At 50.7% G+C, this 15,331-nt stretch overlaps 7 protein-coding genes across 7 annotated transcripts; 3 read left to right on the top strand and 4 right to left on the bottom strand.

Annotated features, from left to right (window-relative positions):
• Positions 1-180: 180 nt before the first annotated feature.
• On the top strand, positions 181-1,191 carry Asppvi_004011 (uncharacterized protein; the record flags this gene model as incomplete). The annotated part of the gene is made up of 1 exon (XM_043299967.1): positions 181-1,191. The coding sequence occupies one exon, from the start codon at positions 181-183 to the stop codon at positions 1,189-1,191; it is 1,011 nt and encodes a 336-aa protein (XP_043155902.1).
• An 819-nt stretch (positions 1,192-2,010) lies between these two features.
• On the bottom strand, positions 2,011-3,036 carry Asppvi_004010 (aromatic alcohol reductase; the record flags this gene model as incomplete). The annotated part of the gene is made up of 3 exons (XM_043299966.1): positions 2,011-2,472; positions 2,530-2,943; positions 3,004-3,036. 3 exons carry the CDS (start codon positions 3,034-3,036, stop codon positions 2,011-2,013), a joined length of 909 nt encoding a protein of 302 aa, XP_043155901.1.
• A 500-nt stretch (positions 3,037-3,536) lies between these two features.
• Asppvi_004009 (uncharacterized protein) lies at positions 3,537-5,721 on the top strand (the record flags this gene model as incomplete). The annotated part of the gene is made up of 4 exons (XM_043299965.1): positions 3,537-3,833; positions 3,900-4,264; positions 4,313-4,403; positions 4,459-5,721. The coding sequence occupies 4 exons, from the start codon at positions 3,537-3,539 to the stop codon at positions 5,719-5,721; spliced, it is 2,016 nt and encodes a 671-aa protein (XP_043155900.1).
• A 795-nt stretch (positions 5,722-6,516) lies between these two features.
• Asppvi_004008 (ankyrin repeat domain-containing protein) lies at positions 6,517-7,390 on the bottom strand (the record flags this gene model as incomplete). Its single annotated transcript, XM_043299964.1, has 2 exons — positions 6,517-7,301; positions 7,354-7,390. 2 exons carry the CDS (start codon positions 7,388-7,390, stop codon positions 6,517-6,519), a joined length of 822 nt encoding a protein of 273 aa, XP_043155899.1.
• An 846-nt stretch (positions 7,391-8,236) lies between these two features.
• Asppvi_004007 (uncharacterized protein) lies at positions 8,237-10,529 on the bottom strand (the record flags this gene model as incomplete). The annotated part of the gene is made up of 4 exons (XM_043299963.1): positions 8,237-9,445; positions 9,491-10,003; positions 10,055-10,082; positions 10,132-10,529. 4 exons carry the CDS (start codon positions 10,527-10,529, stop codon positions 8,237-8,239), a joined length of 2,148 nt encoding a protein of 715 aa, XP_043155898.1.
• Positions 10,530-11,691: 1,162 nt separating this feature from the next.
• Asppvi_004006 (uncharacterized protein) lies at positions 11,692-12,828 on the bottom strand (the record flags this gene model as incomplete). Its single annotated transcript, XM_043299962.1, has 2 exons — positions 11,692-12,291; positions 12,355-12,828. The coding sequence occupies 2 exons, from the start codon at positions 12,826-12,828 to the stop codon at positions 11,692-11,694; spliced, it is 1,074 nt and encodes a 357-aa protein (XP_043155897.1).
• Positions 12,829-13,705: 877 nt separating this feature from the next.
• On the top strand, positions 13,706-15,134 carry Asppvi_004005 (bile acid:sodium symporter family protein; the record flags this gene model as incomplete). Its single annotated transcript, XM_043299961.1, has 4 exons — positions 13,706-13,745; positions 13,800-14,280; positions 14,352-14,583; positions 14,652-15,134. The coding sequence occupies 4 exons, from the start codon at positions 13,706-13,708 to the stop codon at positions 15,132-15,134; spliced, it is 1,236 nt and encodes a 411-aa protein (XP_043155896.1).
• Between the last annotated feature and the right edge of the window lie 197 nt (positions 15,135-15,331).

Raw genomic sequence — 15,331 nt, 5'->3', positions numbered from 1 at the left:
CAGACGATGAGTGGATTGCTGTCTATCCATCTGAACTGGTTTCTCGATACTCACCACTCCATTGTTAACTGTCAACTGGCAAACTGGAACCAAACATCCGCCAAGACGCCAAGACCGCCACTGTTGCCTCAAATTTCTCCCCTCCAACGCAAAATCATCATTCTCTCCACCTTCAGCCCGATGCCCTCTATATCGGATCGGCTGACGGTGATCATCACAACCTCGCCAGCCCCATCAAACCCCGCTACAGATCTCATTGCATCAGTCTTACAGTCCTTCCAGCAGCACTGTGCTGGTCTGACCGACGCCCGCGTGGTCGTCGTCTTTGACACCTTTGAGCGCATCACCTCCCAGCCGCGTCTGAAAAAAGGCCTTGCCAGCCCAGAACTAGCTGAGAACTACGAGCTGTACAAGCGTAATATCAAGGAGCTCATTCTGCAGACTTATCATCATGCGCGGGACGGCCAAGACCAAGCGTTGAGCCAATCACATGGAGAGGCCGAATTCGGCTTTGATGGCCGCGTTGAGCTGCTCATTAGCCAGACCGACGACTGCAAAATCACGTTCATCGAGCCTGTCACCCGGCTGGGGTTCGGTCTGGCTGTTCGCTCGGCCCTGAGAATGGTCGAGACCCCGTACGTCTGGGTCCAGCAGCATGACTGGGCACTTGTGGCGGATATTCCCCTCGAGCCTCTGCTGGAAGTCATGCAGGGAAGCGAGAGTGAAGGCGATGACGCCGCGCCTGTCAAGTATGTCTCTTTCCCGTCGGTGCGGATGAAGCGGTATGCGGTGTCGCCGCATGTCACGGACCATCCTGGACTGCGGGAACTCACCACCTCCTTAAAGCGGGATTTTGTGACCCACTCGCAGCCAGAAAAGAAAATTTCCCTTACGCCGCTGTTTTTCTGGTTCGATAAACCGCATATTGCCTCTACGTCGCATTATCTGGCCAGGGTATTCCCGACGAAGCTGGCGATGCGCCGGGGGGAGTTCATCGAGGATAAGATCGGGCAGCGGGCGAGGACGCAGATGAAAGAAGGGCAGTGGGCCAAGTGGGCGACTTGGCTGTATTACCCGGATGAGGGGGACTTGCTGTGTCTGCGGCATCTGATGGGGAGGACTTGGAGAGGGTTCGCGGGTCCGATTAATATCAAGGACGATGTTACTGGTGCTGAGGATGACGAGACTTAAGTATACGAATTGCTCGTTCGTCCTCAAGTGGAATATGCCTAGAAGGGGTGGATCGGAGCAGGCGGATGTGGTAGACTCATAGCAAGTCATCATTGCCCAGAAGATGATTCTGCTACCAAAACCTCTGGGAAGAGACGACCATATCAGGCCGACAGTGGTGTCTGTCGTAATAGAACTTCAGAGTGTTAAGTGGTCAAGAAGAATGAAACAAACGCCAAGTTGTCATCGAGCAACCCAACGATAGGGAAAAGATGCGGCGGTGTGCCCTTGTGCAACATTAGGATAGATGCATTGCTCCAAGCTTGGGCTCAGGGGCAGGGATGATGGTCCAATGGACACATCGGCAGCAACAGAGTACCAGGCTTAGGATGCAAGCCAGTCAAAGGGCACAGGATAGTGATAGCACTTTAGGCACCGTGGCATTGAAATCAGAACATGCACTGGTGATGCTCATTTTGCACCCAATCCCCTAATCCTATCCCGATCATGAAGAAACAGTTGTGGATATGGCAGGCTAGAGTACAAAGATGCGGACGTAAGATTCTCTAGTTTTTATAGTCTTCTACAGGAGGTTAACCTAAGTATAAAGAGTGAGACTAACTATTTAGGATGCAAATAGAGCTGGCTTCTAAAGGCACAAAACAAGGCATGGCGAAGTCGGATGTAACGCAGCGAATGAAGCCAAAGTAGGCATTTCCTCCAGAACATAAAGAGAGCAACAAATCAAAATAGGACTTGTAGAAGCGATTCAAGCAATGGCTATGTGCCGAGTGTGTCCCTGAAATGATATAAAAGCCTCCCGTGCAAGCAACTGTCCACTCAGCTTGATTTATTTTGCACAACCCGCTCGACAGTAGCCTTCACAGAGTCCAGCTTCAGGCCCAGAATACCATTGGCCAAGGTCTCATCTTTGGCATAGTTCGCCCGCAGACCCGGAATACTCGCGAAGCAGGTGGCTCGAACGAGAGTCAACGCACCGCTGAAGTCTCCCGCACCAAGCTTCCTGACTCCGTCGCTTACTTGCTCTTCGGTAGTGGTGGCATTGACAGTCCACTTTGTTTCAGTCTTCTCCTCCAGCGCGGCTAGGATGTCGTTCTGTGTGGTCTCAACAGACGCAATGTACAGGTACTTGTTGCTGGTCTCTTGAGGATGTTGCAATATGGAAACCACAGCCTCGATCAGGTGTTTCTCATTGGTGAGTGTGAAGCTCTTATTACCGCCATCCCAGATAGTTGCGGTACGATTGGCAATGTCGAATTCGAGGAAGCCGTTGTCGAGTCCCTGAAACCAAGAGGTCAGTATTGCAACGATTGGAGAGTGCAGTATTCTCAGCCATACCCAATCAAACAACCCTGCCGTGGCGAGGCCGGTCCAGGACAGTCCTTCCGCCTCCTTTGTCTTCAGATAGTCGATGAGCTCCGTCTTCTGTCTAAACAGGGGTAGCAACTGCAGCACCGCTTCATCTTGGCTACTAGCGGAGAATTCCGATGGAAGGAACCTCTGGACACCAGCTCGAACGGCAGCGTCGACAAGCTTCTTCTGCTCACCAAATCCCATGGCACCGACAGCTGAGATGACAGCGTCTTGTCCCTCGAATGCCGCCTCGAGATCCGCCTCGGAGAAGTCCGTCCTGCGGACGGTGACGCCGGCAGGGAAAGTCGCCTCGCTCTCCTTGCGAGATACCACGGTGACGTTGAATTTGGCCGATGCGACAAGACCATGGAGGATGATTCTGCCAATGTTTCCACTAGCCTGCAGAATGAAGAGGGTCAGCATTGACGAAAGTAGAATCATATTCCTGGATGCACATACACCGACGAGGGCAACGTTCTTGTAGGCGGCCATTCTGATCGTTGTTGGTTTTTTGAGGGCTTAATATCGTCGATCCTAATCAATCCAATAAGGGGAATCTGATATGTTTAGCAGATAGGATGGCAGACAACTGGAGAGTGGTCTTTGCTTTGTGCTTGGAGAGCAATGGTCGAAGGGCCAGGAAGACATCTTTATATGCTATTTGACCAACGCATGAGGAGGTCAGAAAATTTGAGGGCGTTATTCGGGAAAACAAACCCTTCTTTCGCCAGATGATTACCGATCATCGATTGATTAACTATCTGCGATGACAAATGCGTCTATACATAAGACCATATCTACGGACCTACGACCCTACAAAGCGGAGGTGCCTCCGCATCCTCCGCTGCAGCCAATCGGAGGGGCTCCTTGAGGCCACACAACTCAGCCCCAGGCCCGCAGCTTACTCTATCTTTTCGCCATTTTCGATTTGCAATAACGCATCCCAAACACTGAATGGTCGAAGTGCTCACATTGTCAGTCTGAAGCTGCTCATGCCGCGCCGGGTGGTTGCGTCGGGACGGTCTTGTCTCGAATGTCGTCGCCGCAAGATCAAATGTGACCGATCCGTGCCATGTGCATACTGCATCCGCACACGCACAGAATGCACGTATCCACCAAAACCCACAGACAGAGAAGCCGTATCTTCCGACCATGACCCCCTGTTAGCTCGCGTAGAGAGACTGGAGTGCATCCTGCAGTCCCTGCAATCCGACCTCGCGCAAGTCCGCCATCGTCTGCCGATTACCTCCGACAACTGCCAAGAACAAGAAGGCGATCAGGTCGGCTCTGTAAGCCTCTTTTACAAATAACTTATCTAAAGGCCGCACACCAGGCACTAAACGAGGTACAATTAGGCAGTCAGACATGACCTGCGCTGCTCCAGCCCGGCATCCCATCCTCCTCGGTCCTTCGCTGGGCGGTTGGGACATTCATTCCCGTTTCATCTGGGCCCCTCACTACCACTGGGGCCACTCCATCCGTCTCCCCCTGTGATATCGACCATCTGGCAGACATACCTGGACGTAGTAGATCCAGTTCTCAAGATATTCCATGTCCCCACTGTTCAGCGGCATGTCTTCAGTCTCATTCGCGGTCAACCAATCCGGGATGCCCGTACAGAATGCTTGATATTTGCAATCTACTACTCTACCGTTGTGGCCATGTCTGCGGCAGAGTGTCAAAGCGAGTTTCACGAGGAGAGGGCAACGCTACTGAGCCGGTAGGTTTTCCGCACCCCTTTCGGATTTTCTATGCTAAAGCCTCCAAGGTATCGCATGGGTGTCGAGCATGCTCTTCTGAAAGCGAATTTCCTGAATTCGGTGGACATGATGGTCCTACAGGCGTTCAGCCTCTACTTGGTACTTGCTCTCTCCATGCCCAGCTGATCAATGTAATACTCACCTGTTGCGCTAGATCTGCGGCAGACGCGATGAGAATGGGCCCGACGTTTGCGCGCTCATCGGCGTTGCCATTGGGACCGCTATGAAAATCGGGCTTCATTCTGATGGAGCGGCTACGGGGCTTCGTCCGTTCGAGGTGGAAATGCGACGCCGGCTCTGGTGGCAGATTTGCACGCTGGACGTCCGCACTGCCGAGGATCATGGAGTAGAGCCTAGTATTATGGAGTCAGCCTTCACCACCGAACTCCCCTCCAACGTCAACGACGCAAGCCTGGATCCAAACATGAGCGAGCTCCCCCAGGCTCAACTGGGACGGACGGAGATGCTGTTTAGCCTTGTCCGGTTTGAAGTAAGCCGCTTTGCACGGAGGGTGGTGTTTTCGGATAGATTTTGTAGCAGCAACTCCTACCCTATCTTGAATGAGACGCAGAAGTGCAAGGCAATTGACAAGTTCAGAGAGCACATAGAGAAACAGTACCTGGCATACTGCGATAAAGGAGTACCACTGGACTGTGTCACCGCTGCCATCACTCGTCTCATCCTGGTCAAGTTGAAACTGGCTGTGTTCAAGCCGCGAAGGGATCGGAAACTGGTAATGCCTGTGCGGGGCGACTACGGCAAAGCCTGTGAGGAAGTCCTCCACCATGCGTCCAGATTGCGACAATATGAGAGAGGGACTCGGTGGCTGTGGCTGTTTCAGACGTACGTCGAATGGGATGCGCTGGCCTATCTTCTGCTGGAGCTCTGTCTTGGGCCCTCGTGGAACCCATCGGGCACGGCGTGGAGGGCGGCAAACGAGGTTTATCACCACTGGAAGAATGACCCCGACATCCGCCGTGATCGTCGCTGGCGGCATATAGAAGAACTTCGCACCCAAGCATTGACTGTCCGGGAGCGGATGCAGGGGACGCCACCCACTTCTAACAGCCGTGAGCAGTCTGATCTTGATGCCACAGTGGTGGCCGACGTCCCAGTCCACAACACTGGTATTCCTCAGGTGTCCAACTCAACGAAAATCACCGAAGAGTGCTCGCCCTTTGTGTCAGCCAACCAAAGAGCAGAATGTAATCTGTCCACTGAACAGGCATCTGCCATATGCGGGCCTACCAGTGTAGCCACAGAGGCCACAGCAAGGCCCTTGGCTCCCAGTGCCATTCCCTCAAGCGGTGCCGAGCTACCAGGTGGAGGTACGGCCTGCGAGTGGAGTACTGGGCTCTTCGAGCAGTATTGGCAGGTTGCTGAACCCGGGCAGGGCGATTCCAGATGGTGGCTGTAGGCTAGCACCTGTGCCTTTATTATGATTTAAAAACATTATATTTTGTGTCATACGCGCTAGTTCATATATAATAACACCCTCAAGTACTCTTGCCCTCGCCAGAAATGCGACTTTCTATGGTATTGACCAGTAACAACCTAAGGTTTCAAGGTCATCTGTGATTTCCTGGCAGACCGGAAGTGTCAATTTTCACACAAACACTATTTTCCCACAAGTAGAGGTCTAGGTTTCTAGAATGCGTCTCGGTCTTTTATTGAACTAAGAACAATCATTCAGCCCACATGCTATTATCGATCTGAAATGCTGTGGTTGTGGCTAGGCTCTTGTATAGATGATCATCATATCTTCTTCCTCCTACGTACTACTTCGATTAGTGGCCTCCCAGGATAAAGGCACCCCATCTATGCCTTATTTCTCCTCCTCATAATGGACTAGAGCATCCGTGCTAGGGGGATAACGGCAGTTACTGGTGAATGAATCTGGAACACAGTATTTTGCACAATTGTCCCGGGTCGAACACATTTTGAAATTACTACACCCCGACTTATGATACTTGAACATGCGAGCTTGTAAAGAATAAAGCCCGCAGACGGACTGGGTCTGGAATGTCACCTATTCATGGTATTAAGTAACAGTGTGAGTGGCGTCGGTGTATAACATTGTTCAAGCAGGGCAGCCGGATCCTAACTAAAGGTCTCCTGGCGGACATTGGTGAGAGGAGTTATATAAGGCTAGTCTAGATAGAGACGGGAAGCTGCCCAGGAGCCCAACTCGGTGCTCCAATATAGTAGCACTTCAGCTCTTTTTGTAGAGTAGCATTTGGCGAATCCGATGCAGAAGCCTCAAAAATGGGGATTTATGCACATCTTCCAGGATTCGGATCACTGCTTCATAGTCCCGATCGATAAACCCTGAATGCCTTTCTTTCCCTTCAACTGCGTGGCGTAGCGGAGTGTAGCCCCGGTCGTCTTCTGCAGAGCTGTCGAATCCTTCTTTTAGAAGCAGCTGGACAGTTGACAGCTTGCCCGCCATAGCTGCCAAATGCAGTCCGTTACATCCACGGTGATCCACTGCAAAAACATCCGCCCCGGCCCTCTGGAGCAGTCGAATGCAATCATCTGCTCCCCAACTCGCAGCCGTCAGTATAGCATTAACGCCATACCGGAAATCTCGCACATTGACATCAACCCCAGCATCAAGCAAGAGCCGCACGACTTTCGTATGGGACCCTTTAATTGCTTGCTGTAATATGGTCTCCCCAGTCTCTGTTTGAATAGAAGGATCTGCTCCAGCCTCAAGAAGGATTCTAACAGCGTCCTCTCGACCCAGCCAAGCTTCATAATAAAGGGGGGTCAACCCTCGTGGCATCCGTCGGGGGTTAAGGTCCGCGCCAGCTTTAATCAGCTTCTGTAGGATAACTGTGTTTCGTCCAAATCCCTCATGCAAGGGCGTGCGCCCCTCACAATCTACCGCAGATGGGTTTGCACCGTGGTCCAGGAGAATCTGGACAATCTCAACTGCATCCTCATAGCAGGCAAGATGAAGAGCGGTTTTTCCTCTATTATCCTTGGCTGATATATCTGAACCGGCGTTAACTAGGGCTTTTGTCATCCGTTCATCACTATTCCTGACCGCTTGATGAAGGGGCGTCCAGCTCTGCGAGATCCATTTTGTAAGAGGTTTAATGAGATTTTCAAGCCCTTGTTCCACAATATGATATAGGATGGTGTGTCCATTCTCATCCTGCGCCTGAATATGCTGAGAGTTGAGAAGGGGGGCGACGCAGGGAATGCCCTTAATCAAATTTAGGAGATCTAGAGGTTCTAAATAGTCTGTAACCATTATAATAATTTCTAAGGGGAGATTGCAAGGACTATAAGCTGCCATGGTGTCATTGAAGAATATACCAGTTGGAAAGAGAGAGTTTTGACATCCAGACAGACAGAGAGGAGGAAATGCATCAGAGTCATGTGATGATGTGACCCGCGGGGCAACAGGGCAACAGCGGCGCAGGAGCGTCCAACAGTTCTCCACGATCCATCAGGTCTCGAGCCATCTGCATGGTAACTGGATGGGCACGCATCTTTTGCTGGCAGTGCGATCCCTGGCACACACAAGTGCATGGTATCGTTCAATAAGTGCAGCCAGCTCCTGTGAAGGTCTGGATCGTAGCCTCAGATGACCTTAACTTTGGGTTGTACCTTGTTGTTTTAGTATGTAATGTTACACTATTTGATCTCTCTGATAATGTTCTAAGTCCATTTCAGGTATGAGAGGGTTCAAGATGCGACTGCTACAATACTAATATCTAGTCACAGACTGACAGATACAGATATTCAGTTATCCCACTTTAGGTGGACTTTCTTGCTCTATCATATGATTCATATCTACCATGGGCATTTGGCAAAGTCAAGTGTCGACTATTTCAAAGCCACTTGGGTTAGCATTTGATTTCCTCTGGTATAAACCCCAGGTCAAGAAGACGGCCAGAACAAAACGAGAAGTCGCATCAGCCTTACCAGCCTCGCCCTTGCAACGGATACCAGTCGAATGTAGACCAATCGGCTTGGTCCAGGTCAAGATCCATGGCAGGAGGCCCATGTGTGCCCGGATAGGTCGTACTGAAAAAGCCTGATTCTTCCAGCCCGTACGAGACGCCATAACCACCAAAGTCCATGAAGGTGGGCATTGAACTGTCGTTCATATTCGCCGTCGATGAACTGGTAGGCTGCTCGGTATTCCCTGCCGATCTAGTTGACCCCTGACCTATTTTGGATCTAACGTCCGACACAATGTATGGTGGCTCCAGCGGCTTGTCGAGGTCTCTGAGTACTCTCTCGCGTGCCTCCCAAGCCTGTAGAAGAATCCGCGCAAGGAACTCAAAAAATGGATTCATTTTCTTTGTGGCTCCAAAGCGAGCGGCGTAATTGTCGCTCAGGACTGTCCAACTTCTTTCTACGTGTCCTGCCGTAGGTCTCCTTTTCAGGTCTTGAGCAATGTGGAAATACGCGGGAACCGGGAAGTGGATAAAAAGGAACCACTGGTAGCCTTTTGCCAGAGGTGAATTCATAAGCTTTGTATCGCACTCCAGCATGCACAGGGCGTGGGAGACCACCATGTCGAGCTGCGCCTCCGTCTGCGGTACGGACGAATACCGGGAATAATACTCCAGAAGACGATTCTTCGCCAGCTGAACCCGTGTTGACCAGATTGTCATGAAATGAAGAGGATTCTCAGGGTTGCAGGAAGCAAAATATTTCTCTTCGATCATCCTTTCAAAAGCAGGTAGACTACCAGCTGCAGGAAGAGGGTCTTCCTTGGTCACGATCTTTAATGCCGGGTTCGTAAAGTCTAGATGAAACGAGCTGCGGCGCACGAAATTGCCCAGCTCACTGCGCACGACGGCGAACAGTGCCTCAGAGGGATTGCCATGCGTGGCTGGCCCGGTCTTCATCTCTGGTCGCAGGTCAAAATCATTCACGTTAAGGGGAATCCTACAGTCCCAAGTGGGAAGCAGATTCGTGGCCTTGTGGTCAGCCATCTCGCAAATCCGATTGTCGAACAGGACGAGCGACCACCACAATCTGCGGCGCATTTCGCCTTCTAGAACAGTACACCTGCTATAGCTGGACTCCGAGTGGATACCCATGCGTAGTGCAATACGGATGGCGACGCTCAATATTGGCGATAGGGAGCGAGGATCCGTTTGCTGTCTAACTGAGATCTGGAAGCGTCAGTGGTTTGCCTGGTGCGATTTCGGTGTGCTTACCAGGTAAAGGAACAAGGCCGTCAAGCAGTCACGGTCACTTGTACGTAGCACCTCGCAGTTCAAAAGGGCTTGCTGACAGGCAAATTGGTAGCCTTTCAGAAGATCGTCCCTTGACGATCCAAACAGGCTCCGGCACTCGTCTTCTGACAGACTGAGAATGGCGAGGCAATAGATGCTGAACATGAGTGCTTCCAGGGTCGGTGTTATATTAGCCACGTCAGCGGCCGCATCGATGATCCGTGCTTGCAAAGTGGGAGTATGGGTTACTTTTAGTAGCGGATTGACATTGTCCAGATAGATCTGCCAGAGTCGGAAGATCTCGACCTGCTTTGGGTGCAATGTTGACACTTTAACATCAAACTTGCGTGCACCAAACAGAAGGGTTTGACTGCCAGCATCGTACACCTCTTCCCAGGTTTTTTTGACAATGGTCTCACGGAATCTGAAGCGAGACTTATCATGCTCGCTACTTCTGTCGCTGTCATTAGTATCAGCCTCTTCGGGATCAACAGACTATCCATCTACGTCAGTGTGCATCCAGGATCAGTCTCAGAGTATTCACACCATTTGATTCATAACACGCCAGAAGTTTCTATAGAAAGTTAGTCAGAGCCAACGACGAACTACAGCGGAAAGCTGACTTGGCCTCATATTTTGTCTCGGATCCCGGGGTCCCCTCTTCCTGCGAATCTCGCTCCAATTTTTCATCACTAGTTCTATCATAGCTTCTATCCTCTCTGGTAGAGGACACCTTTTCCACAAAAGAATTGTGCAAGGGCTGAAATTGTATATTATTCTGGCGCAGCAGATCTTCATACCTCCGAAGACGTTCCAGCAGCTCCCTCTCAGGGAACCTGCGACGTCGTCGGACCTGTGTCGCAGGCACACATTGCGCTTGTGCTCGCACACAATTGGCGCAGGGAAATCCACGGTCACACCTGACCTTGCGTTGTTGACACAGGACGCAGGCCAGCACCCGTGTCGGCCTGTTTGACGCTCGCAAGGGCGACCTCGGCGAGCCTTGCTCTGGTGTAGACATTTTCAAATAGAAGAATAAGAATGAGTCTCCACAAGCCCAAGACCTGAATCAAAGATAAAGATGAGGTCGTCAAGCGGTGTGTAGATGGAGAAGTTGGGCTTCCCACATTCCTGCGAGGACGAAAGGTGAGCAGGACGACGGGAGTTAGTAAAGCCCKAACTGCCCGACGGCCCCTCAACGTCACGTGATTAACTGGAGCGGCACATTATAATCCTGCTGTAGAGTGTAGTTCGATTTAAATTGTTTCTGATAAGAAAAATCTCTATTAATATCCAGTATATCTGGACAGATCTTGGCACTTTAGTCTGTGCTATGCGTTGGGATATTCCGTAGACATGTGCGTTAGAATATATGTTGGGGACTCTCAAGTATGCTTAAATAGCCCTAAGTCCAACTCTGTTAAAGTTCTAAGTCGAGAGAAAAAACGAGAGAAAGAGGAGAAGAACACACAAATATCAATACAAATTTACAGCTAGCAAACTAGCAGGTAGAAGGCTTATGCGTTGCGGTCTTTTCGGAAACACACGCCCCTTAAGCTAGCTGCTAGCTAAGTGGTTAACTGGGGGTTCACCTAAGAGGATCCTTTAAAGGGTGGCTACTGTGGCTCTCGGACATATTTTCCGCCTCTGGGTAGAGGTTTTCCAAACACATGGTAGCCTATTGTATCTCTAGACATGATTTCGTACGAAGTGATTTATTGTTCTGTCATTCACGGCTTAGTAACTGCCTAACCGTAGATGTACAGTCAAGCATCTGTTGGCTTAAGGAGAGGATTCCTAGCAATCTTCGTATTATCCAGCGCTTCGACGATATCTATGCTGGCAATGTTCCCACAGTCATTAACTGTTGGCATGCTCACTTTCACCGGTAGCAAGCATCGTCGTGTCGTCGATATATCTGATATAATCTAGGCCCCATTCTGGGGCCCCCAGCCCATTAGGTCCGCGTTGCAGAAGATGTAGAGAATCGGCGAGAGGGGAGAGCCCTGTGGGATACTGGTGTCCACACTCTCAGTTACTGGCATAGAATACACGGCTACTGATTCAGATCAATATCTGTATACCTGTAATGACCATGACTCACAGGACTGGGGAAGCAATAATAGCAAGGATGTTCTCTATTACATGTATCAAAGTAAAATAGGTGATGGTTGCGTTACACCCTAGTTGCGGACTCCAGGGGTCCCATTAAACCGAATGCGCCTCAGAAATCGTCTCGGATCCTTAATCTCCGTCCGACAGTGCAAAAACCGCGCATTGTCCATCAGAAGGATAACATTCTCCTTGAATACATCCTCTGAGAAAGACTGCCCCACAGTATCCCGCTTATCCAGAATGGCGTTCAACTCCGCAACGGCCGCATTGGCCACCGGATCGTCACTAGGCGGATCGGCCAGGATATCACGACGGAAGCGCATAAGATATCGTCCAGTATTCGGTTCGATGGACAGCAACTTGTGTCTTGTCGTCGTGGCTCCCTTGTAAAACTCTGGTGGGACTTGGAGCTCAAATTCGTAGTTGAGGAGTGTCTCGATTGAGGCAGGGGAGAGAAGTTTGACGAGGTCATCGACGGCGAGCACACGGAAGATACCTCCGCCCAACTTATCTGGATGGAGGATGTGCAGCCCGAAGAAGCGTTGCGGGCTGACTTCGAAGCAGCCGTCGGTGTGCCAGGCGAATTCGCCCAGGGAGTGGGAAATGCTGACTACGTTGCCGCCAGTTTTCTGGCTGATGACGCCGCTGGGTCGGTAGGTTACGTCCCACTGAGAAGACAGGCTGGTTAGTGGAGGGTTTTGGATTTGCTAAGAGAAATAAGAGGCTAATACCAATGCACCCTGTGTGCTGGAGTGGGTGTCGGGACTACATCCCATTGCTTCCACGACTTCGAGCATAAACTGACTCTTAGGGTCATTGAAGCCAAGCTCAACGGCAATAATGCCATACTCTCTCAGGGCCTGTGCAAATGCATCCTTCATCTCGAGGCCGATTTCGCGTGACGGAGCCTTGAATGTGGTACCCAGCGGAAAATGGAACTCCTCGGCTTTGCGCTTCGAGGCATGGAGGAACAAGGGCGACTTCCTGATTAGGTCTTGCAGGAAGGCAAACTCTTGGACAGGAAAAGAGGAGTCTAGCCCTAATTGTTCCCGTGAGGCGACAGATTTCAACGGGGAGTGGGATTCATGAAGCAAGCGCGGCATGGGCTTGGAAGCCGACCTGAGGACAGTCAAGCCATGGGGACGGCTAGTATAGCCAGCCAGGCGCTGAAGGCAAGATCTGGGGACTTGACAAGAAAGAGGCATGGTAAGGGGGGCGCCACAGATTAAGCGGGAAAAGGGTTGCTTGATAGCTGCGCGGGAGCTTGGCTCTGAAGAAGATGGTCAAAATGAGAACTCATAGAGGTTTATATAGATCACCATATCTCTGTTTCCCAGCAATCCGAGCCTGAGATAGTGGTGGATGGTGATTGGTATAGTTATTTTCGGTTGTGATAAGAATCATCCATGCATTCTTTTTGTCATCTGCTGGATGAGACCTGGTGGGTCGACATGGGCTGAGTACGTTGCAGATACGAGGGGGTGCTTTTTGGCAGATACTGAAGGGCGTAATGGTGTCTCCTATCCGTATGATTTACCGACCAACTTTCCGGATTTGGAACAAGTGCTGATGTTGCTCCGTCGGCTTCCCGCGAGTTGAGATACCATCTTCCCTGTTGCGTAGGGCAGGGCTGTTCGAATCATATCTGCTGCCTAGCGGACTTGAGACTGACAGCACACTTGAGATGTTGGGCGTATGATAGGGGACGGAAGTTCTGCTAAAATTGAATACGAGTTTTTGTCTACTATATGGACGGTCGACGCTCAGTGGGGTTCCTCTATCCTTGTCATGTAAGAGCAATGCCAAGAGAAATTGATCTGCGCCAGTCATTCAATCATGATCGGGATTGCCGCGATTCCCCCAGTATGAAGTGTCAAAAGTGCGCTGGAACATCCAAATTCCTTTTCCCCACCGTCTTCCTGATAAGAGCGATCTGCCTATATCAGCGCGTATGCTTCCGTCCGGAAATATACCACCGTGCCTCAACCATCGCAGCCTAACTGGTCTGATGAAGTGTGATTCATCTTATATAACCCTTTGCTTTTCCATTGGCAAAAAGACGAAACGGCATTGGACGACAAGATGCTCAACACTCAGTCGCCTGTGTTGTCACAGAACAATGGTGCGTGACTGCTATAGGAAGTAAATAGCATATGCTTATCATTTTGGCTTCAAGAATCCTCGAATGGATGTTCGTCAAGTCGAGTCTGGGCTGGCGAGGTTGACAATCCCTCGGCATTCCCGACGGAACATGAGGATGTCTCTGTGCCCGAAAAGCCATCCCGGTCGGGGCGTACGCGGGTCCTGCTTGGCATTCGGGAGTTGGCGATGGACCAATGGTTTCTGATTGTCATGGGCATCCTGATTGCGTTTGCCTCGCAGATACAGGTGCCGCAAGCCCACCAGGAACTGAAACAAACTGTGATCAATTACCTGGCCGTTGCCGTCATCTTCTTCATTAATGGCTGCACCCTGCCCACCAAGGTCCTGGTGGAGAACCTCAGCCGGTGGAAGATGCATATCTTCGTCCAGGTGCAATGCTACCTTTTGACCTCATCGACCAGCTACGGGGTCATTAGTGCGGCAGCAACCAATCGCCAATTTATGGACCCTGCTCTGCTGGTGGGGATTGTCATCACGGGCTGTCTTCCTACCGCGTATGCACCCTTGCCTTGAAGAGATTCGACGTTGATAAAGGGCCCCATTACTAATGAGAAACCAACTTCAGCATTGCATTCAATACGATTATGACCAACAAGGCCAATGGAAATGCAGCCTTGACCGTGGCGCAGTCCACTATCGGAAACATCCTTGGTCCATTTGTGACCACCGCCTTGATCAAGCTATACATCAGCACGAATGTGTGGTACACGGACATTCTGCCGGAGACGTCTTCGGGATTTGGTGAGACTTATCGATATGTCTTCAAACAACTTGGACTCTCGGTCTTTGTTCCACTGGTGCGTCTTCTTTCCCATTTCCTGCTGGTTCCTATGTCCTCTCGGTTGACAGGGTCTTGATCTTCTAGGCAGTAGGCCAGATCGTAGTGAAACTGTTCCCTAACCAGGTGAAAAAAGTCCTTCTGGAATGGAAAATGAGCAAGCTGGGCTCCTGTGCCTTGCTGGTACTTATCTGGAGCACATACGACGGCGCATTTGCTTCGAATGCGTTCGCTGAGATCCCGTCGAACAACATGGTTTTTACCGTGCTAATCCTCGTCGCCCTATTTTGCGTCTGGATTACTATCGCCTTTGCAGTATCTCGAGTGTGGCTTTCTCGCGAGGATACAATCGCAGTATCGTACTTGGTTTCTACAAAAACCCCTGCCATGGGTGTGCCACTCACTACCATCATGTTTGTGGGTCTGTCTGCAGCTGAGCAATCACGGACTCGACTGCCAATGGTCATATTCCAGGCTATTCAGATATCTGGCAGTAGTCTGTTGACGATACCGCTAAGGAAATGGCAAGCGCAGAGAAAGGTAGAGCAGGGAGGGGACGGCCTGGCATGATCGTCAGAATTTCGGCGCGAGTGGATCTAGGAATTCTGGGCAACTGTATAGATCACATGTGAAGCCAGGAAATTGAATGCAACATATAAAAAAGAATCATCAGCAACGTGCCGATTCGGGAAGTTAGGTTGTTTCCGCGTCTGAGGTGTACGCCGTCCAATCGGATCAAGATCGACGTAGCGATAATTGACAGATAA

Source organism: Aspergillus pseudoviridinutans (assembly GCF_018340605.1).
Source record: "Aspergillus pseudoviridinutans IFM 55266 DNA, scaffold_3, whole genome shotgun sequence".
NCBI lineage: Eukaryota > Fungi > Ascomycota > Eurotiomycetes > Eurotiales > Aspergillaceae > Aspergillus > Aspergillus pseudoviridinutans.
Note: the sequence above shows the minus strand (reverse complement) of the source record. Positions and strands in the feature narration are given on the sequence as shown.